Here is a 23759-nt window from a genome sequence, read left to right as displayed (position 1 = left end):
AAACTTTTTAGTGTAACTCGAATGTTTTTTCTGTAAAAAAAGGTAGCGCCACCTAAGGTGTGTTTATGATGCCCTGTCCTCATCACATGCCAGTCCAGGTGATCACTGGGCTACAAATAGCCACGTGCTTGCAGTCAGAAAATGGCTCTTTTGTGTGCATGTATCTGAGTGTCATACCGCAAGAAAAACGTAATGTAGAGTCAAATTGTTCTTGATGCAGGTGATATTTTTGTCGATTGTTCATCAGTTATTGGGTGTGCAGTAACTTTTGTATGACAATGATAGGCTCTAACGTTTTTTGTTTACGGTGTGTCAAACATAGGTGTCCTACATACAGGACGGCTCCAAAATCATTGTTTGAGTGTTCTTTTTTTAATAAAAGCCTTATTTTGTTTTCTGAGCTCATAAAAGCAATCATTTTGGGGAAATAATTTAGTTCTGTTGATTTTCCTAAGTTTGGGCATACATGGGTTAAAACCGAACACACTAAATATATGTCACGAGGTTGCACATCCCGAAGGCCGTGCTTTTCAGTCTTGCATGCCCATCACAAGCCATTGTAGCGAATGCGAACATTGCAACATTGCAACAAGGTAGGGAATGCGAACATTGCAAACAAGATTGCAGAGTCACTGTGCATTCTCATTTTGGTGTCCCCGGCAATCGATCTTTTTGAAGAGTACTACGCCCATGTGTACCTGCAGATCACACATAAGACATACCAGTGCACTCACATGTGCCGTGCAACGAACCAGATCAGTGCAATGGAATAGACGTCAAACTCTGCCCACCAGCGCCTTCATCGCCGCGCCAGCCATAAATGGGTAGTGGAAAAAGAGCCATCCGTAGCTAACAAGCATAAACCCTCCTCTTTCGTTGGTCTTCAAGCCCCGTTTCCTAAAAAGCAAGGACCTGGCAAGCTTCTTTCTTCAATACAACCTCGCTTAGAAAAGTAGGAAGCGCATCAAAATGAACTGCTGATACAACGCAATAGATGTTTCAGTTATTTTGGCGAGCTGCAATTCGCTATTTACTAAGTGCAAGTGAGCACTAAATGACATCAAGTTCTAGGCAAGCACTTGGACGTGTGTTCTGTAATGCTTAAGTGCGTAAATTTGGGCATACACATGTTGCCAAAACGATTAGCGAGAGAAATAGAAAGGAAAGGCAGAGAGGTTAACTAATCTTGGCTCGGCTGGCCATCCTACAAAGCAATGAAGTGCATACACGAGCAATATATTTTGCCATCAGTGGTAGGAAGCTCACTTTACACCGCACGAATGGTCCCGCGATTTTGGCCTTCGCAGTTGCATTCTCAGCCGATCTCCCGCTTCCTGTGCGTTAAACTGTTCTTCGCAGTTGCATTCTCAGCCGATCTCCCGCTTCCTGTGCGTTAAACTGTTCTATTACACAACCTAAAATGTTCTGTTGACTGCCATGTTCCGTTTGCATGTACTATAAATCGAGATACGTGTGTGTCCCCTTTCTCAGTATATGACGAAAGGCAGAACCGAGGCCTTTGAGATAGCTCCGGCAATCGTGAAGACAAACGACAAAAAAAAAAAAAAAAAAAAAAACCTGATTGCGGTCGCAATCATTTTGTGATTTACCTGCACGACGCACATGCTCGCATTTCCTTCCTGGTAGTCAAGGCGTGTGCGATGTTTATTATGCGCGTCATATGTCTACTGGTGCACGGTGCACACCGCAGTCAGAGGCTCTGTCGAGCTTCATAAGGAATGTTATGACAGTTCTCCATCAAGGCTACCCAAAACAATAACAGGAGACCTGCATTATCATGCTTTCTCATGCGAGCGGCTGTGGAGAACGCGAATGATTGGCTTACACAACACGTTCGGCGCAACGGCCTGTATCCAGCGCTTTCCCAATTCTGCTTCGCGAAAGCTGTGGGAATTTGTAAAACTGAAGTCTTTTACCTCCGTGGCAATTCACAACGCAACAGTAGCATCGACTGGGGTCTTTTTTCGTAGAGCGCGGAGTTGTTGCGTCTGCTCTGGTTTTTGCTGTCATTCTGGCAAGTGAACCTACAAGCACTTTACAGTGGTTCAGTGACGCGTCCGACTAGCAGAAAGAAATTCGTACATTTTTTTCCATGCATTCAATGTGAAAATACACCCAATATTTAGCTAAATTGTTTCATGCAATTCAGTTGCATCTGGTTGTGCAGCAAACCGTGCAAGGGAGTCGGGCTTTGCACTACTGAAAACTGCGTCAACAGGTGGTGCTGCGAGTCTGCAAGTTTGTGTTTTTTTCTCCTGCCACCACGAAGTGGGTGTGCAAGTACACTAACCACAATTTTTGTAGTAGAGCTCAGAATTCAGCTACACATGGACACTGTTGAATCGGTATCAAAATAACGTGGTTAAATAGACTGTAAAATAGTGTGGGTGTAGTTGAAAATGAAGGCTAGTGCGGATGTGAATGTGGAGGAGGCTAACACAAAGCGTAGACAATGTGAGGTAGAGAAAAAAAATGGAGAAAATGATGGTTGCCCAAAGTGAACTGATGATAAAAATCGCCAAACTGGAGACTGCATTGGCGACAGAGGGAGAAAAAAAACGAGAGCTGTGGGAAAAAGGCTTAGGTCAGCCGAGGAGGCACTAGCAAAGGTGAACGAAGGAGCGACCAATGTAGGGAACGGTAGGGCATTTGCACCCAGAGCAGCGGAGAAGAAAGGGGAAGCAGGTTTGGAAAAAACAGGTTCAATTGGTTCATTGGTCACAAGACCCAGCTTGCGTGAAATAGTGGTGGGGATGGGGAGGGGACAAAGCAGCCGGCGTTGAAAGCGCAAGTAACCTCCAAGTAACCTCCAGGACACTCTAGCAGAAAAGTCACAGCCTGTGATAATCGCCGGGCACTCGAATTTAAATCGATGCGCAGAAGCAATCAAAGAGAAGAGGCGACAAGAGGGTTTCAGTAGGGACGTTCCCAGGACATAAGCTAGAAGTAGTGAAGAGGCAAGTGAGAACAAAACTCACAACTAAAGCCAATGGGTGAAACCTCGTGATAATTGTGGGTAGTCTAAACAATGTCTTTAATGAAGAATCGGCAGGACTAGCAGCCACACTGACAAAAGGGGTCGACGACATGCGCGCCATTTTCTCTCAGCTACAGGTAGTGATATGCACAGTACTGGAGGTACCAGTGCGTGATGACAACCTGCAAAGAGCGGTTGTCAATGCAAACAAAGAGATATGGCAGATGAGCTGAGAGATAGGCTTTGAGGTAGTGAAAATAAACAGAGAGGTGCATAGGTGGGGTGGTTTTCAACGAGACAGAATTCACTTCAATAGGAGGCTAGGTCATGAAGTGGGTTGGCGACTTGCAGGACACGCAGTAGCTTTTTTCGGGGGCATGCGGGCACTTCGGGGTCCAGGATGGCTAGTAAGAAGAAAAATAAGCAGGGGGACACTTTGATGGGTGGTATAGTGAAAAAACAGAGAAAAGGTAAAAGAAAGGAGAGACGTGTGTTGCGATTAGTTACGTTAACATGCAGGGTGGCAGGAAAAATTCAAAATTGTTAGAGATTGAAGAGCAGTTAAACAAGGAACAGATAAGCGTTTATGCAGTTACAGAAACACACCTTAGAGATTTAGAAGAGCCACCACAGATTCTGAATTATACTTAGGAAGGATGCAACAAGATCATACAAGAAAAGAAAGGTGTGGGTGTTGGAATGCTAATCCATAGCAAATACAAATGGGACAGAGTGAAGCAAACGTGTTCAGAGCACCTCTGTGTTTCGGGCACAGTAGAGGGAAAGAAAACATGGCTAGGTGTAGCTCACTTGTTGACGGGGAATAACTTCAAGGAAAAGAACTTGGAGATAGTGATTTGCATATCCACCGGTAGAAAACAATTTGGTCATGGGGTCGAAATAATTCTTCTAGGATACATGAATGCTCACATACAGAACCTTGACAGATATTCAGACACCAATGGTAGGTTATTGCTAGATCTCTGCGAGCACCATAGTCTCGAGATAGTTAATGCAAGCCTAAGTGTGAGGGTCAGATTACGTGGGAAGCCGGACACAGACAATTGAGCATTGATCATTGTCTTATGACACAGGAAATGTATGATAAACTTAGAAAGATAATAAATAAGGAAGGCATTAACAGCTTATGTAGTGATCATAAACGCATAACATTAAGAATAGAATATACAACTGAAAATAAGAACATAGAGTCAAAGCTTGTGTTAAAATGACACACAAATAACATAGCGGCAAGAGTCGAGGATGAAGTAGGAAAACTACCAGGCAAACACTGGGAGTATAGTGAGCTGCTGTATGTAATGACGAGGGAGATAGAAAAAGAAAAAAACTACTTGCTGGAAAGGAAAAAGAAAGCCGAAAGGTTGGTTGAACAGGGAAATCCAGGAAGCGATCAAGAAGCAACGTGAGGCATCACAGGAGCACAGACAGGAAAAAAGGGAGAAGCTTCCACAGGATCAACTCAACCAAATATGGGAAATATATTTAGAGAAAAAAAAACATTGTGCAAAAATTGGTCGGGGCAAAAATTGAAGGTGAAAGTGAATGCTGGATGACAGAGCTTCGCAAAAGGAAGAAGGCCGCACCTAGAATATTTTGGAGCCACCTAAAAGCACTAGGTAGGATGTCTGTCACAATGCAGTAACATATAGTAAATGAAAGAGGTAACAAATTGGAAGGGTACAAAGCATTAGATTATACCCCAAAGGTAGCAGCAGATATGTTTAAAAAGATCACCCAGAAGGCTTCCTCGGGGAGTAAAAGTTATGAAAGAGTGCAACTGGGAAAGAGGTAGTACTTGAGAATTTCAATTGGAACAAGGCCAAAGAATAAATCCTTAAGCCTGGGGTGTAACAGCCAAAATATATTTTAAAGCAATTTTTAGAGCAGCAAACTGTTACTTTTGGAGCACTAAAATGCAAATTTGAAGCAGGTAAGGAAAAAAATTTTTTTATGAAAGCCCAAATTTGGAGCAGTATGAAAAACACTTAAATTTAAAGAAATATATGTACAAAATATTGTACAAAGCACTGCTATTTCAATAAAAGTAGTATTATGTATTACCCCACTGAGCAAACAATGAAGTCCACATTAGCATTTGCCATGCCTGCGGAATCCTTTGACAGACTCTGCAAATCAAATGTGGCTCTGCCAAGCTGGCGGCCTTGAAATTCAGGAGATTCGTAAAACTTAGGAACTAAAGAAAAACTGACGCACAAGGTTTTCTTGGGGCAGCAGAAGTGTCGTGCACTGCTGGAAATGATTGCCAGCAACTCTTTTAGACACCAGAAATCACACTAGTACTCGCGGTGCATAAACGCATGAATAATTAAACAAGTGCTTGATTGATTTATTGATTGATATGTGGGTTTTCACGTCCCAAAACCACCATATGATTATGAGAGACGTCATAGTGGAGGGCTCCGGAAATTTCGATCACCTGGGGTTCTTTAACTTGCACCCAAATCTGAGCACACAGGCCTACAACATTTCACCTCCTTCAGAAATGCAGCCACCGCAGCCAGGATTCGATCCCGCGACCTGCGGGTCGGCAGCCGAGTACTATGCTACTAGGCCACCACAGCGGGGCCAAAATGTGCTGCGTTCTATGACTAGCGCTAACAGCCCCTTCCAAAAATCAGAAGACACTTTTTCTTGGGACACCATTGTACTGCGGCGAAGGTTGCTTAAGCAGCATACTGCACGGGTTAGAACAAGGCCAAGAAATTTTCGAACTACTACGATCCCCCCCCCCCCCCCCCTTTTTTTTTTCTTTGATGTTGGGGTTGGTCTTAGGGCCCAACTTCTTGGCTTGCTTTCAAGGCGCGTTCGACCAGATAAAGTAACATCGGGGCGTGCCCGTTGGCCTGGCAACGAAGATCTAACGCCGGGACAATGCAACATCAAGCTAGAAAAATTATTTGCGTGTCATTGCTATGGCAACAAATGTGGTGGCTGGCAATGACAGCATTTGCGAAATGTGAACCTAGTTTGCGAGCAGAAAACGCAGCACTGTTCTCAACATGCCATACTCGCGTTTGCTGACTGAAAAATTCATATTTCCCACGAATCGCGAGAAAATCTTAATTTCTCCCTATTTGTACAGCTTTTGAGAAAAATATACCGAGAGAATACAGTTTGCATATAATGGGAAGGAATAAGTAGCAACGACAGCATTGAAATTAACAAGGGGCTGAGACAGTGATGTTCTTTGTCTCTGCTGTTATTCATGCTGTACATGGTAAAGATGGAAAAAGCACTAGAAGGTAGGTTTAATCTGTCACACAAACAGGCTGGGGCAATGGTTGAGCAGAAGCTTCCATGTCTATTTTATGCAGACGATACTGTCCTATTTGTGGACAGTCAAGGCGATATACAGCGGCTGGTAGATATATGTGAAAGGGCAGGCGAGGCTCTAGGACTAGGATTTAGTGCAACAAAATGTGGATTGATAGTATTCAATGATCATGAAGACCTGGCGATCTCGGTACAGGGCCAAGAAATGCCGAGCGTGAGCACAAGTACCTCGGAGTATGGATAAATGAGAGAGATAGATACCCGGAGGTAAAGGAAAAAACATCGACATTAAAAGGTAAAAGGAACGCTGCAATAATGAAGCACAGAGCATTATGGGGATACAATAGGCACGAAGTTTCAAGGTCTGTGGAGAGGTGTAATGGTTCTGGGGCTTGCATTTGGGAACTCCGCGGTGTACATGAAGTCAGAGGCGCAGTCAGGAATGGATGTAAATCAAAGAACTGTAGGATGCCTCGCGCTGGGCGCTCACGGGAAGAGAATTAATGAGGCTCTAAAGGAGGGATATGGGATAGACAGGCTTTGAAGAGCGTGGACACAAAATTGAAAAAAAGAACTAAAAGCAGGGGTGCAACAGCCAAAATTGAATCTGGAGCAATTTTCGAAGCAGCAAAATGTTACTTTTGGAGCACTAAAATCTAAATTTGTAGAAGGTTGGGGAAAGACAGAAACAAACATTTATCATGAAAGACCAAATTTGTAGCATTATAAAAAAAATAGAAGGCTTACATTTGGAAAAAAAAATGTTTGAACAAAAAGTACTTTGGTTTGGGCTATCTGGTTGATAGCACTCCTTTTAAAAGGGCAGCGTATCGCCACGAGATTGTTGCACTGCCCTCGTGTCACTGTGCTGCCCTTTCAAAATGAGTGGTATGAACAAAACTTTCAACCAACCTAAATTGTGCAGAGTGAATAAACACTGCTTATCAATAATAGTAGTATTCTGAATTACCTTACAGGGCCACTGAGCAAACAATCATGGAGTCCACTTTAGCATTTGCTGCACATGTTGAACCCTTTGACAGACTCTGCGAACTCGAATGGGGCTCTGCCAAGCTGGCGATCTTGGAATTCGGGGGATTCGCAAAACCAACAAGTAGAAGAGGCACGGAAAAAAAAAAAAAACTGATGCACATCTTTTTTTTTGGGGGGGGGATGGGGGCGACAGATTATCATGCGCTTTTTCAAATGATTGCCAGTAACTTTTTCAGACATCAGTTATTATAGTAGTACTCAATTACGCTGTACTACACGCATGACTAATTAAACAAAATGTGCTGTGTCCAGTGACTAGCGCTAACAGCGCCTTCCAAATCATATTACACTTTTTCATGGGACAGCGGCGTATTGCGCCGAAAGTTTAAGTACCATTCCGCGCGGGTTCGAACAGGCCAAGCAATTTTCGAATCACTACAATGCCTCCCCTATCCCCTCTCACACCCCCCTTTTTGTTTGCCCAATAGACGTTATGTGTAGGGCATAACTTCTCGGCTCGCTTGCAAGGGGCGTTCGACCAGATAAAGTAATGACGCGCGCCCGTTGGTCCGGCGCCGGATATCTATCGCCGGGAGGAAGCAATTTCAAGCCAGAAAAAAACTTTTTTGTGCTGTTTCCATGGCAACCAATGTGGTGGCTGGCAACGATGGCGTTCACCGCATGACGACTTTCTTCGCGCGTGGAAAATGCTGCATACATACCTAATATGTGATACAGCGTTTGCTGACTAGGAAATTCATATTTCTTGTGAAGCGTTGGTGGCTACGGCAACACATTTTCTTTTTCTTGAAGTTTAGTCGTCTCGCCGATAGGTATCCACTGTGGTTAACGGACTGATGGACACGTGGCATTGTTACTTCGCTTTTCTGGTCAATCGTGTCCCGCGAGTGTCCTAACCTAATGAGTATAAACTTAAACAGTTGCATTAAGGTCTGCATGGTTGGTTGGGTTTCCCGCTAAAGTTAGCGCACCTGAGAAAATTTGGAGGCACACTGGGGCAATTTGGTGCACTGTGGTGCAATTTAAGCAAATTTCATAATTTTGGCGCAGCTCGGCGCAACCATGGGGAATCGTATCAGATTGGTGCGATGGGCACAGCTGTTCAACCCCAGTAGGAGGCTCACCAGTAAATATACAGCTGGCAGAGTGAGCGATATGGCAACTAGAAGCATTAAGCGAAAATTCTGAGAGGCAAAGAGGATCTATTAAATTACAGCGATGGATAAGAAGCCGGCTCTCAGAAACTACCGAAAGGGCAAGAGCGAAATAAGGCGGGAGAAGTGCAATAACCCAAGAGGGAGCGCTTTACTGTTCGAAGTGACATCGGGTTGCCTTAGAACGCATATTCATAAATAAAGATTCAATAAAGAAGAACAATGTACATGCTGTGGGAGAGCTAAGGCAGCAATGGAACATGTTCTGATAGAATGCGGCGATATCCACCTAGGTATACATATGGGTTCAAGCCAACGTATTTAAAACTAGGCAAGTTGCAAAACTCCCTGCGTCAACCGACCAGTCATGCGGTGCCCGAATAGCTTCCGGTTTGGTGGCGCTGGCGACGCAATAAGCTTCCATTTGCAGACAAAACTGCGTAGTCACTGCGAAAAGATGCCGTAGCGACCATTGAGAAAGAGCTTTGCCAACAGTATATTATCAGGATTTTTTGTTGTGCTGCCGCAGGAACGAAATACTGCATAATATTTAGCACTGCAAGGCAAAGACAGTGTAATTATGGCCTTTTAAACTGCCGACAATAAACGATGCTTGATATATAGCATAACATACAAGCCTGTCCATTAGTTGCTAGTTGGTGTACGTTTGCAATTTATTTTTAGGTGCAAAATACACAATCACAAAATCTCCTGTACTCTATTGTGACAGCTTTTCATGCCTTGAAATAAATTATAACTATGTGGCGCAAACCTGCGGCTTTTGTCTGGTTCTGTAGTTGTTTTTTTTTTTTCATGCCAGTCACAATCTCTTGCAACTTAAGATTGTAGAAAAGCTGTGCATGCGGCCCTTTTCACGAGCATGTCTTCCCTCTGCTTCTTTCTCTAATGAAACCTGTTAACACAGCTTAAGCCGAAGCTTCGGGAAGGGACCACTCTTAGGAGTATCGGGGAGCAAATCGCAGTCATTACTCACGAGGCTGCCTGCTGACAAAGTGGGACAACCTGAACACACTTTCAGCTTTTCTATGTCTTCCAGAAGTTAATCAACATTGCCGGGCGATCTGGCTAAGCGACGGTGATGGCCGCTAATTGTGACTGTCATGTTTTCTGCGAGGACTACGCATTTCTTCACAAATAGCGTCCTTTTTCTTCTCTGAGCACTAGAAACACCACACGACGTCGTGTTTCGCCATTCTCAACAACTTTCTGCCAGCATGCAAGCAAACATTTTCTATGTCTTGAAGCAAAATAACATCATTCGCTGAGGGCATGTCGGGACTTACTGCACTGTCTTCGGGATCAGTGCTCGAAGATAGTTTATTCTTTATCACAGATAATATTCCGGAAAGCCCCCCGCTCCTATCGGGCATCTTTCGCTTCGTTGTCACTGGCTTTAAAAGGTAAGCGGGCAAATTCGGAAATATCCGTAGAATGCATACTTCAACGAGGTCCCACTTTTTTCTGGCGATTTGTACCTTCTTACCATTGATGACGTGAGTAAGAGTCTTCAGGATGCCCTCCTCATAAAAGGGCCTATCACAGACACGTTACGTGTTGAGCAGTTTCTTATCCGCACGAAAAATAACGTGATCTCACGGCTCTCGCTGCTGAGGTCCACGCGGAGCACGAAAAAAATGTCGTGGTGTCTGATTTTCTGTAGCCATTCGTACAGGTCGGGGGTGCATTATGTGGGCATCATGAAAACACGCCACGCATACAGAGCACAACAGGGCCAGTTAAATTACGTACACAAAAATTTTGTTGAAGCGCACTAAAAACGGACGGACAGAAGAGGCTGACAAGGACAGCGCTTGCTCTCACAACTGAAGGTTTATTAATCAGAAAAGGTATTTAAAGCGGATACATGGTCTTTCACGCATGTGCATCAGAACAGGATGCAACAGAAACCACTCTTGTCAGGATTACAAAAATTGTACATATTATGTATCATTTGTTATATTTTACAAGTACTAGGTGTCGAGATACGCGTACTCTTAATCATGCAGCACAATCGTAGCTTGGCTAACACAGTCATGTCCCCTCTTTCGGATGTAGTAAGATTCCGCTATCTCATGCGTTAGCTGATCCTTGTGTCGAAATAATATTTCTGTTTCTTTAAACACAGAATAACATCTGCAGTTTCTACAGTGATCTGCAAGATGACTGTTGCCTGATGCCTTAACAGATGCGCGATGTTCTCTAAGGTGGTCGTTCACGCATATTCCTGACTGGCCTATGTAGACTTTTACACAAAAAAGGGCGTCATATATACTACTCCCTTGCCGTATATTGGACGCTCTTCTCTTGTGGAAAAGTATACATAGGCCAATCAGGAAGATGCATGAAAGACTGCCTTAAAGAACATCGCGCATCTGTTAAGGCATCAGGCAACAGTCATCTTGCAGATCACAGCAGAAGCTGCGGATGTTATACTGTGTTTAAAGAAACAGAAATACTATTTCGACGAAAGGATCAGCTAACACGTGAAATAGTGGAACCTTACCACACCCGAAAGAGGGGACATGACTGTGTTAGCCAAGCTACAATTGTGCTGCATGATAAAGAGTATGCAGATCTCGACACCTAGTACTTGTAAAATATAACAAATGATACATAATATGTACAATTTTTGTAATCCTGACAAGTGTGATTTCTGTTGCACCCTGTTCTGATGCACATGCGCGATAGACCATGTATCCGCTTTAAATACCTTTTTTTTTCTGATTAATAAACCTTCAGTTGTGAGAGCAAGTGCTGTCCTTGTCAGCCTTTTCTGTCCATTCACTTTTAGTGCGCTTCCACAAAATTTTCAATTATGAACAACAGAGCACCATGAAGCCCAATACTGTTCACACAGAAAGAAGCCTCCATGGATAGCGACGCACTGCAACATGCCCAGCCGACAAAGTTTACAGGAGTGCCCGGAGCGAGCGTGCAGCGAGTGAATTCGGATGTGACAGCAGTGCCACATTTGTCGCTGGCAGCGGTGGCCCTAGGCAACATCGCTCAGCTTTGCAACTTACCTAGTTCTAGAAACGTTGGTACAAGCCTACATAAGGCTTTGGGTTTTAGGGAAAAACTGAACACGTCCCCGATACAAGCAAGTAAGAGACGGCAGAAGTATTGGTGGCAGAAATGGAGAGATAAAGGACTGAAACAGTGAGAAAATGATGTCACTTTACCTGAAAAGGCAGAAAGATGGAACACGAACTTATTTTTTTCTTTGTTATAGTAAGATCAATTTAATCGAAGTACCGTATTTACTCGCGATGAACGCACTCGCATAATAAATGCCCCCCAACTTCAGTCATCAAAATTGCAATTTTTTTTTTTACCCCGCGTAATAAACGCAACCCCTATATTCATCCTCTGCAGTCCTGTTAAACACCTCCGAACTCCTCACCCATTGGACCTGTTCTGTTTTTGATTACTTTGCCAACCCCCCTCAATCACCTCAGCTTGCTTCTCTTTCTATCTGTAATAAACCCATCCCCTACCTGGTGCCTCCTCTCCTATAGGCTCTCATCTGTTTAGTTATTACTTTGCCGACCCCCCACCACCACCTCGGCTCCCTTTCCCTCCCCCTTCGCCTGTAGCGGCCTGCCTATTGCTTTTCTATCTGTGAGCTGCAGGTCCTCGGTCTTATCTGTGCGCCACAGGGGTTCATGAGGAGTGGGAGTGTAGAGACATCCAAGCTGATAAGCACACAGGGAGCCAAGGTCATCACCACAAGGGATGTTGGTCCCTTCCTGTGACCCCTCCCCTGCCTCTCTTCTTTCTTTAGCCTTTCTTTTTTCTTCACTCTGTCCCTTTATTATGGGTCCCCCCTTGGGTGCACACTTTTGGGCGCCCCTCGAGATTACAAGTGTTCCATACATTGGACATCTGTTGAGCGGGAGTTCAATATAGGGGTGCACCGGTCTTACACTTTTGCATGGGAAATTCAAGGGGAATTCTCAACTGTTCGATAAAGCCAAGATATATCTGGGATTCACTGCAATCCAGCGCCTCTTCCTTTGGTTTTGTTCTTCATTTCACTCCACTACACTCAATTTACTAGAGTCCTTACAAATTATATCTCTTCGACATTCATCACTCTATAATATAAATCACGTGCACTATATGTGAGCGCTAAGCGCTGAGCATATCAAGATTTCGAGCTTGTGGGCTACACTCTGTCATATCCACTTGCACAATCGGAAAGTCACAAAATGCAGCGAAATCACAAGTTCATCGTGTGGGATTATCATGCGAGACGCGAGGAATAACACGCGGGGAGGGGCGAATGCATGGTAAAGCAGAGTAGAAAACAATTTACAACTGATATTTCTCGTATATGCAGACCTGCAAACAAAGGAATTTGTAAAACACCGGAGCAAGGTTAGGGGGGGGGGGGGGGTTACTGACCTTTTTTTTTTTTGCAGCTGCGATGGATTTGCCTTTAGCTACAAGCATACTCATGTTTTGTCATCATAAGTCAAATCGACGCGAGAATTATTTTTCCCTATTTTTGGCACCAAGAAAAAAAAAGAACAATGCAAAACCCAGAGGGGAGAGGGTTTGCCAAACGCAAGCGCACACACCGGCATTGTGGTCTCATAATGAATGGTTGGAGTGGCCGAACACACAAGGAAAGGGTTTCCTTCTAAGGTGAGAGTCTCTAAGGGGAAGCCGCAAATGCTCCCAAAATTTCATGTCATCAAAACAACTATTTGCAAGAAAATCAATTTGCATCAAAGCAACTTGCGTATGTCTTCACACATGAAAGGACGGGACAGCGCAGCTGGCCGCTGCGAAAGCGCGGGTCGAAGCTTTGGCTTTACTCGCTACTAGATTCTTTGGACAGGAACCCCAAAACGCTTCTAGCCTTTTTTTACGTCTTTGCCGCCTTTAATCCTACCGCTGCGTCAGCCACATGCCCCCGAAGCTCGTAGATTGCTATCGCATCGCTGCGACCACGGTTTTGTGCGTAGCGGTTGCGGCAAACGGTATTTTTGTTTTCAATCCACAAACCCTGTTTTCAATCCTCAAATCGTTTTATGCTTTCTACGGTCGCAATTGCTGTGGTATTGTTTACAGAGATTGTCCACAGCGCAGGTCGCACGCATACTTTCGAAGATTCGAGCAGGTTGCTCTCATTCGGCCTTTGTTCGACAGTTTCGGTACTCAAGTTCATATCGCATGCTGCGATTAGGAAAAGTGTTCGAAACATTCAAATTTTTGTTCAATGGACACATGAATTTGGATAGAGAATTTCCCTTATTCGTATATGCTGCGGTTTCGCATCACTGAGACTATACTGTAACTGGGTAAGTTTAGATGAACGCCTTTCAAATTCGATTATGATAAAATGTGGTGGGCTTGCAAAAAGCCTGGAATGGACTGACCTGCATTTTGTCGACGCCGCCAGATCTCACACACAAGTTTCGATTTCCGGGATATTTTTATGGCAACCGTACAAATGGAAGAAACGGTCAAAATCCGGAGACTTAATTTGCAAGTATGTGATGACGATAACACCAATACATATTGTATTTTTGCCGTAGCCAATCGTGGAGGCCCCGCTACTTTACTAATTTGATTTTTTATCGGAAACGAAATATTTTTCGTAAAATTTCATGCAAGATTCGTAAAATCGTAAGCGCTGTCGAAATTCGTACATTTTATGTGAAATTCCAAAGAGTTGGCAGGTATGTATACGGGACATTGGAAAGTATGTGCCCTAGTCACCTCATGTGAATTGCTGCTGTATTGTCACAAAGTGCATCAGGAGAATGAGAAATGCCGAAAGAGAATAGCATGCTCGATTTATGTATACACCGGGACACGGAAGAACAGTCAAGACACCGCCAATGCTGTTCCGAAATATACTAAAGCTGCAGAAAAGAAAGTGATGTATATCATGTCCCTCAGGCTATCCACTCGGGCTAAAATAAGAAAAACGGTGGCACGGCACAATTATTGAGTGGCGGCGGCATGGTCTCTCTCAGGACTTCGGTGGTGACACAAACGACAGGGGGCGCACAGCTGTACATGTGACAGGGGTATTAAATGACATCCAGAAAATTCTCACTGGACTAAAGCAAGAAGTGTTACTGAATAAACAAGGATACAGGGCTTTGTCCTTCTCCATGAGGTCCTGGTACATCTGCTCGTAGGTGACACCAAAGTCGTACACGTTGGGCTTGTCTGGTGCAGATCCAGGCAGTTTGACCTGGGCCCCTGAACCGAATGACCGCACCTTGAAGCCCTTCTTGCTGCGCAGACAACATTGGTCAAAGTTGTGCTCTCCTTCTCGAAGCACGTGTTGAATACATGTGAATACATGCAACACCTTCATGTACAACATTGGCGCATATGCAGCATGTTCCCAAAAGTCTAATGATAAAAAAAGCTAACTATCCTTTTCCTTTGAGGAGGGAGAAAAATGAGCTAGTGACACAAAAAATCAATACGGATCCCCTTTTATTGCGACAGCAATTATATGGACACTCTCAGCTGATTTTTGCCATTGCTGTCATGTCCAGAATATATATATATTGTACCGAAGCATAGTGGTGCCAGCTCTGTGCCAGCGTGAAAGAAGACGTTGACGTCCGTGTGTGGCTCGTGCTTGCCGGGTTCCTGCCTGTACCAGCTTGTTGCGGCTAACGTTTCTGGAATAATAACCTGTGTTTTTACGCAACCTTGCTCGTTGCATTTGGTGGAGGTGCTGGGTAACGTCCTGGAGCTCCGCAGCTGTAAGCTACCATCTCAGTCCACGATGACCGAGCGCGTCGATCCCCCACAAGGCTCTTCCACGCTGCCACCCGTCATGTGTTCTGGTGTACTTCGTCTGCGTGACCCACCAGTATACAACGGCACTGAAGATCAAGATGTCGAGGACTGGCTGGCAGAGTACGAGCATGCCAGCGCGATTAACAAGTGGGATGACCCTGCGAAGCTGATTCACGTCATCTTCTACTTGACGGATTTGGCCAACCTATGGTTCACCAACCACCAAGCCGACATCCCCACCTGGTCGGTTTTCAAAGATATATGTATGTATATATATATATATATATATATATATATATATATATATATATATATATATATATATATATATATATATATATATATATATATATATATGTATATATATATATGTATATATAGCACCCACCGTGGTTCGAATCAGCGACCACTCCCTCCTCAGCGCACTGCTTTAAATAGATAGGCCACACCGCTCATGCTGTCCGCCTCACCTACGCAAACGGTCTTGAACAAAGCATTTACATTACTTGGACAAGCCATAATACTTTCCCTAAACATTGATGTGTTCAATGGTTTGATCAATAAATGGGTGTGTTCACTGAAGCACATACAGCAGGGGCATTCCAAAATGTCTGTCTCCACTTTAACTTTGAAGCAATAGGAAAAATTGCTTGCCTCAACTCCAGGACTATTGGGGAAGTTGCTGGCCCTGTCTTGCCTGTGAATTCAGTTCCCATCGAAATGTGCACTGCCACTATCACTTTAGAATACAAACTCAAGTCGCTGCCCCAGTTGAGTTGTGGTAATGCTTGTGCCTTTAAAACAATGTACAACTTCATCATCGCAACAGTGTACATCTCACCAAGAGCCTTGCGGACTGACACTCCTTGCTGCACAACTTCCAAATGGTGTGTCAACAAAATGTGTCGGTGTCAGTCAATGGAGACTTAATGTACCTTGATGTGAAAACCAGTGGCTCGTCACGTTTGCCGATGCCGAACTTTGCTTCTTGTCGGACTTGTTAAACGGCTGCTAGTGAAAACTTTGCAAAAACTGTCTAGCTTTAGCAGGCAGAAATTTGAGAAAACAAGAGTACAAATGCTATTACGCGTCTTCCTTAGAAAGAACACAAACACGTGTTTCGGAAGCAGTAGCTGAAGCACATGCTAGAAAGATCATCAAATTAAAAAAAAAAAACGGCAAATTTTACAGCTTATTTTTCTTCGTTCAGCCTCAAAGTTCCTCTCTGTGCATTGCAAGGAAAGCAGCAGTACATTGGCATTGCGATTTTCAGTCAATACACGCCTCACGTCGATACGCCTTAGGTATATGTAAGCACACGCGGACTGTGCGTACTCCGTCACGCTCGAGCCTCTAACATGGTGGCATGCGCACGACGGCCGACAAGTGGCAGCAATTTTGCATAAGGTCTATAGCTTAAAATTGGGGCCATTGCCAAGTACAACTGAGCCCATGCCAGCTCTAGCATCCTGCAAAATGCTCATTCTTAGCTCCTTCCAAACATGAGCATGGATTAAGCATCGAAGCAAAGTACACATGCTGCCAATAAGCCCATGCGGGATGGCCCACAGAGCAAATATGAGCCACAAAAAAGGGGAAAGGACAAGAGCAGAAATCGTGCACATGGGTTCGACAAACTTCTGCCAGGAAAAAAATGTTAAAGAAAAAGAAAGGCCAGCTTGCTGTTAGTACTTAACGAGAGCATAACGTCCAAATGCTGCCCCATATTTGCATAAATAGGTGATGGTTGTATCAACTCTACTTCGGTGATAGTGAAAATCTACCACTTGGGATGGATCAAATCACTGCTATATGTAGACTGCCATCCCTAAGCAGCAAGGGGATTCTGCTACATCAAATTATCTCTATAACATCTTCATTTCCCAATCAATTCCAATTATATTTCTCAAACAAATTTAAATACATTGACAAAGGTCAGCACGGTTTCAGCAAGCAATAGTTATGTAAAACTTAACCCTTTACTAACAAACTATTTTGAGCATGTGACCCTCGCTCTATTATTGACAGTTTCCCCCCGACTTCTAAAAAGCCTTCGATTCCACTTTTTGCTGTCTATTTCTATGAAAACTGAACATGCTAAACATTTCTGCCAATTTCTTGAAATGATTCAGATCTAACAGAATTCAGTATGCAACTATGCCCAGCAACCAACAGCAGTTTAAGGCCCCTTCCTCAAACCACTGTTGTCCTTCACTTACATTAATAACCTTAGCACTTGCATTTTACCAACAACTAGGTCAATGTATACAGCAACCTCATCTTGACAGCTGTTCTTTCTACTCAACCAAATCAAATGTTAATAAATGCAACATACTAAGAGATAGGAACTGTTATATCTAATAAAAGGAAAAAGCACAGTCACGTCACTGCTGATGCATCCCAAGTTGCATGTATATATTTCTAAGCAAGATGTTGGGTTATACGATTAAACTGCTTGCCACCAAACAAGTCGCAGCTGCTTTTTTGTTCCCCGGCTACAATACCTGGCGGCGAAGATGCTAAATTGAGTCTGCGATGGGAAGGGACGGTTACTGCAAAGGACTGAGGCAAGTCAGAGCATAGCATGACCAAGATGTGGGAATTCAATGCCTTCCTGGAGGGCAGGAATGAAGACTTTGCTTTGTACAAGGAAAGATTCGAACAATACGGCAAAGAAGCCAACATACAAGAGAAGAAGCTTAAAGAGGCCCAGAGACACAAATTAGGCGAGCTGTTTTCATTGTTTTTGCTCAAGCTAAAGGATATACCGATATCAATGCCAAGTGGCAAATAATTTTATTTCAATGGAGAAAGTACACTGTCTTCAGACTAGAGCGACACACTATTTCTGTGACCGGAAGTGACACTTCACCACATGGGAGTGGCAAGATAGGTTTTGATTGGTTTGCTGCAAGAAGTGGTACTCCCGATAAGACCACACTACTATGCACCAGTGTTGAAGAATGGCACCTTCATTCCATTCCGGGAAACGAGGACTTGCCAGAATTTTATTCCTTTTAATTCCTTGGAACGAAAAAACTTCATCGATTTTCCCTGGGAGATTTTCCCTAGGAGAATGTAATTACTCAATGTTAGAAATGCATCTTTATAGTTTTAGAGCTAATAACGAACACTCCCATAAAGCTAGTGTCTCAAGATTCATTAAAACTGCCAAAGTACGAAAAATTTGTAACTAAGATTGAGGGATAGTAGCTTGGTATATTATCTTGGGCAGTAATACCATCATACTCATGTAATTCCCATAGGAGAAGTTCTCTCGGTACATATAGTATCTGCATGGTAAGCAAGTTTGAATAAATGGGCTGTTTTAATAATGTTTAAGCTTAAATGTGGTAATGCCAAAATGACGACATAGAATATACATTTGCTGACAAAAGTAGTCTTCAAAAGACTAAGCTGTGTTGCCCCACGTATGGAGCGGTCGTGAATATGGGGAAAACTAAGATTTACTAAAAACTTTCATTAATAGGGTACGAAACCCTCTATATCTGCTGGTATTAGTAAGAACAGTGCACCACCGCTTGGTCACTTTCTGCCTTTGCATCAAATATGAAACACTGAGCCGCACTGCTCGTCAGCACTCTTGCTTGTCAAGAGCGCCTCGCAAGCATAGGTGGGGAGGGGAGATCTTTCAGTGTTCGCCTGTACACAGCTATGCAATGTCTTTGTTGTTGCGTTGGACCAGGTGCCTTTCTTTTTCACTTCAATTTTTTCGCGCAACTCAGTTAAGATGAATTACCAACTCGCCCAGTAGTCTGTGCTTTTTTGTCTCAGAGGCTTGTTACATGTGTCAGGTGCTAAACTGCTCGTGAGATAAAGATCAGGCAGTTCATAGAGCATTCGGCACTTTTGTGTGGGGTATCAATGTGAACGAATTTCCAGAAATAATTTCTCCCTTTAGTATCTGTTGGCATAATGCACTTGTGCAATACCTTATGCCTTGGTTTCTTTTTTACAAATTGGCAGATTGTTACGACTTTTACACTACGCCAACCCTTCACTTTAGCTAATTGAAGGTGGACCTAAAAAATGCATTCTGACCTTCAACTTCAATAGAACATGTACTCAGGCCTACATTACTAATTTGAGTGTGGTATTAAAGTATTAAGGGTGTAGCAAAATACATTCTTCCGCAATGTCTTCTTCGTTTGGCCATGCAAACGCGGATATATGCTGAGTTGTAGGCACTGAGCGAGATTGCAAAAAAAAAAGATACAAATAATGATAATAATGATATGATCCCACCCCAGAGCAGTGGGAGTGCAGGACGACCAGCTCTCAGCTCAATATTAAAAAATGCCTCATCTTCTGGGCTCCATCTCTCGAACGCCTTGTTTTCTGATCATGTTCGGCAATTGGTCACTAGTTGTTTGATCACCAGGCTTACGTCACAAAGTACTTTAGCATTTTCGTGATTTTTAAATGCTGCAATTAAGGTCACAAGCCACACAAGGTGCAAAAAGAGGCGCTCTTTTGGTTTTATTCATAGAAATTTCGCCACGTGATATTATGAGTTGAATGGGCGCTTCAGCGTTTAGTTTTTAAAGCCAGAATTGTCAATAATGGCTTTTTCAACAATTGGTTTTAAAAAATTGAGCTAAAACACTTGCCGTCTATCTCTGTGTTGTGCTTCACAAACATGAGCTGCTCGAGCGTGGACCATTGGACGCAAAAGCCTATGTGGTCAGGCATTATGGTAGCCACCAGTGCTTTTGTAGCCGCCAACAGGCGCGGTGGTGGCTTTCCACCCGGCGCTGCCTCCACCCTAGAATAGAACAACTGTGAGTTTTCTTCAGCTTAAATCGTCGCTTCAGGACTCAGGGAGGCACCGCCGTGGCCACGTGGGCTTTCTGCTTCGAGCAGTTTCCCGAACCAATGCTTTTAAAAGTTTATTCTCTCTGTCCGTATGGAGGGGGAGCACGTACAGTTACTCTTGTACGACTGTGTGATGCGCTGGCCTAGACCTTTGCCGACAGTTTCGGGCGAAGGCACCCATGTGCCTAGACAGTGAAAACGGTGCCTAGTTGAACGTCAGCGCTCTTTTCCGTCCTTGTTTTTTCACTTCTGTAGTTACGCAGTAACCACTTCTAGGTTGCGCTGTTCCTACATTCAGTTATGTCCTACCAACTAGCCTAAGTTTTCATACTTAAGTGAAAACAGTATTGCAAGGGGAGGGGGGGTACGAGGTGAGAAGGCGCGCAAGGTAGTATACGAAAGCTTGCAGTGAACGAAATAATCAGGCCAGCCGTTATTACTCATCACAACTTAGAGAAGGGTTGTTTGGAATATGCGTCCAAGCCGCCGATGTCGACATAGCGCAAAGTGAAGGGTGGGGAGACAGTAAGGCGGGTGGGCCACTGCAGAGTAAAAAAAAATCGCAAGGTGTAAATGGAGGGGGGATGCTGCTTCCTTAGTTCTGCTCGTCCGCAGTTCCGCAAAGAATGGAGACAAATTTAGGAATAACACAGTCAATAAAACAACAAAATTGTAGTAGGTGCGTTACTTCTAGATGTACCGTGCTTGTAATTAGCCAAGCGATTTAGAAATGCTGCTATATTGTTAAACTCAAGGCTCTCATATATTAATGTCTGAAGTTCAAAAAACTCCACGTGAACGAAAACGTGCCCTATTTGTGCGAAAACACATTTCGTTTTCATTCCATTCCAGGCAAAATGTTCTCAATTCTAGTCCCATTTCATTCCTGCAAGCATTGTCCCCATTCCATTTCAGGGTCGCCAAAATGTGGAATGATTCCGGAATCACTTCAATTACGGAGTGGAAACACTGCTGTGCTCTAAAACTTATAAATGCATTCTAAGTTAGAAAAGAACTTGTTTTCAAATATGAAAACAATTAAAAAAGGACGATAGGAGTGCTGCACAATGACCACCATGGGAACAGTGGTCCAGTAAGCCTCTGTACGAGGAGCGCAGTGATTGTAAATGGCTTTTGACGTCAGTGGGAGCGCAAAATACGAAAGAGAACGTTTCTTCTCATCACCTGCTGGGGTTTCGAAATTTGAAGGTTAATTTCTGTTACCGTATACCAATTTCGATATTTCTTTTTGTGCCCATCTCATTATTCCACACCACACGAACTCCTGTGCAGCAGAATGCATATGAAGAAAGCATCCCAGAGACCTTTTAAGATGTTGCCCTTCATAATTGTAATTAGCAAGAACTCAAGGATTTGCTTCTACCAGCGACCTCTGCAGAAACTGAGGAAACTTCCATCAAGGTACAGCAACTAACGTTGGAAGCTACAGATTCTACTGGTGCTGAAGACCCACCTGACCCTTTGCGACACTAAAGCACTAGGATTTATTGACCACCAAAGAAATATGCATATGAAAAAAAAAAAGGCAAAAGGAATGCTGTATCTAGCATAAGAAAAAGCACTGCTGATGCATCACAAGTCGTGTGCATATGCAAGTACAGGTTTATCAGAATAAGCTGGTCTACACCAAATTAGTTGCCACTGTTTTTTTGTTTCCCAGCAGGGCCAAGGTTGGCTAGGCGTGTGATGCCATTAATAAATTGACAAGCACAGAAGGAATAGGCTCATGTTGGACAGGGCCTGAAGTAGCCACAAAAGATGGACTGGCACTGATTAAATGGTTGAATAATGAGGGCCACCCAAACTTACTAACTCTCAATTGTCTCTCAATCATGCCTGCACATGCCAAGATGTCCTGACAGATAGGATTTGATCATGAACATGGAATAACCATACAAGAGCAATGTAAAACTTCGGCAGTATTGTTCAGTTCTACTGTGCAATAATTTTGCAAACTTGCATCATTAATGCTCCTTATTAAGCATACGAACAAGTGCAGGCTTTTTCAGTCTGCAATCCTCAATCTTTTAAACTTGTAGGCTCACAAAAAGTCATCAAAGAGTATCAACTATGTGTGTTGTTGCTAACTATTTTTACACCACCCTGGTTGCTGCAATAGAAACGCCTCTGTCACTCTACATTGACCATAGCTTTAAAGTGGCCTCCTGCCAAACCACCATGAAAGTCTACTCGTTCGAGCCTGGATGGAATCGCCCACGCACACAATTCATGACCTCGTACTAGTCACTCCATTTAAAGAACTGCTGCAGAAGACACTGGCTGCGTACGGATTTCGGGGCTCACGCACAGCATTTACGGCGTGGTACATTGATGAAAGCGTTTTCCGGCCTGGCGCAGATTCCGCCGTGGTTACAGCAGAGACGAGGAGCTTCTCTTGATCACATTTCATGTGCTTATTAACATGGCTTAAGGCTCAAAAGTCGATATGCTTTTCATGGTGCCCTGTAAATGGGTTGTTAGAGACCAACCGCAGTTTCTGGCGGCGTTTCTTAGGCTCGTGCGAAGCGCTTACGCTTCACCACTGTTTCCGACCTGTGTCACGGATAAGCCGGTTCCGCGCTCTGTACGAGCCGAGTGCCTTCCATTCTCACGCATTTTCTTTGTTCCTCAACGCCAGCCCCGAACGGAGTGGCTGACGGACACAGCGCCAACTACACACCTCAGGAACGCGTGAGCTTCCATGCTTCGGTTCTGGTTGCTAGAACACACCACAGCCAGGCGAAGTGATCCGGGCATGCTGACGCTTTCGTTTTAACAGGAGGCCGCAACAGCAGCGATCGGCACCATGCCCGCACGGCTCTCGAAGAATGTCAGTAGTGATGAAAAAGCCCCGTCATTGCTGTCATCTGGTCCAGGTGGCTGCAACCAGAGGGAATGCAACACCGGTTCGGTGAGAGGTGTGTGAACTAAACTACAAAAGCGACTGAAGTGGTAGGTGTTTTCCGCTAAAGCCACAGAGCATAGAACTTATAGAGCCTCTTATTACTTCTCATGGAGCCACGATCGAATCAACAGAAATCAGACAGAAATCAACTACTCGCACATGCTCAACGCGTGTGAAGATGATGATGACCACCGCGCAGTGCTGCCAGCCTGTGGAGCAACTTTTTCCCTCTCCGGAGTGAAAAATTTTTCAGATTTCCTTAGATTTTTATGGAAAGCAGTTTTTGAAGACTAATATGTGTTTGAGTTGTGGAAAAAGATTTACAAGTTCAGTTCACTTTTATATTATATTAATGCATTTGTTTGAAAATACACACTATAATCACCATTCTGAAGGTGAAAACATGTCACAGTACAATATCAAAATATTTAAACATTTTATCTCATGAAATCACAAAGGTAAGCGGTAATCACATTTAGCGGTCGGTGGGATGGGGGAAGACATGTAGTATACCTAGAGGTGTGCGCCGAATGATTGGCGCGCCGCCGCCGCCAACGACGACGTTATTCATCGGCGCAATCGTCGCGCCATTTATGCACCAGTACCGAATTTTCACAGATTTGTCTTTTTATTTTTCATCTTGATTTATAGCTTCGTTTCACATTTATGTAGCCAGTAAAAAACAGGCTTCTCAGTTATCTTCATCCAGCTTTAGAGA

At 43.8% G+C, this 23759-nt stretch overlaps 1 protein-coding gene across 6 annotated transcripts in view; it reads right to left on the bottom strand.

Annotated features, from left to right (window-relative positions):
• Ssu72 (Ssu72 CTD phosphatase) overlaps positions 1-23238 on the bottom strand; it is a 137972-nt gene extending 114734 nt beyond the window's left edge. For 2 of the 6 annotated variants that reach the window (XR_012894579.1, XM_037419154.2), the window contains exons 1-2: positions 22817-23236; positions 14616-14759 (exon numbers count right to left, since the gene is read on the bottom strand). Coding sequence is in view for 5 of the 6 variants with exons in the window: in XM_037419154.2 (XP_037275051.1) it covers positions 14616-14759; positions 22817-22893 (221 nt within the window). In the remaining variant the exon portion in view is untranslated. Of the gene's footprint in view, positions 1-14615; positions 14760-22816 lie in introns of all 6 variants that reach the window. The other 4 variants (XM_075891080.1, XM_075891081.1, XM_075891082.1 and 1 more) reach the window with 4 other exon arrangements.
• Positions 23239-23759: the final 521 nt, after the last annotated feature.

Source organism: Rhipicephalus microplus, chromosome 3, assembly GCF_043290135.1.
Source record: "Rhipicephalus microplus isolate Deutch F79 chromosome 3, USDA_Rmic, whole genome shotgun sequence".
Lineage (NCBI taxonomy): Eukaryota > Metazoa > Arthropoda > Arachnida > Ixodida > Ixodidae > Rhipicephalus > Rhipicephalus microplus.
Note: the sequence above shows the minus strand (reverse complement) of the source record. Positions and strands in the feature narration are given on the sequence as shown.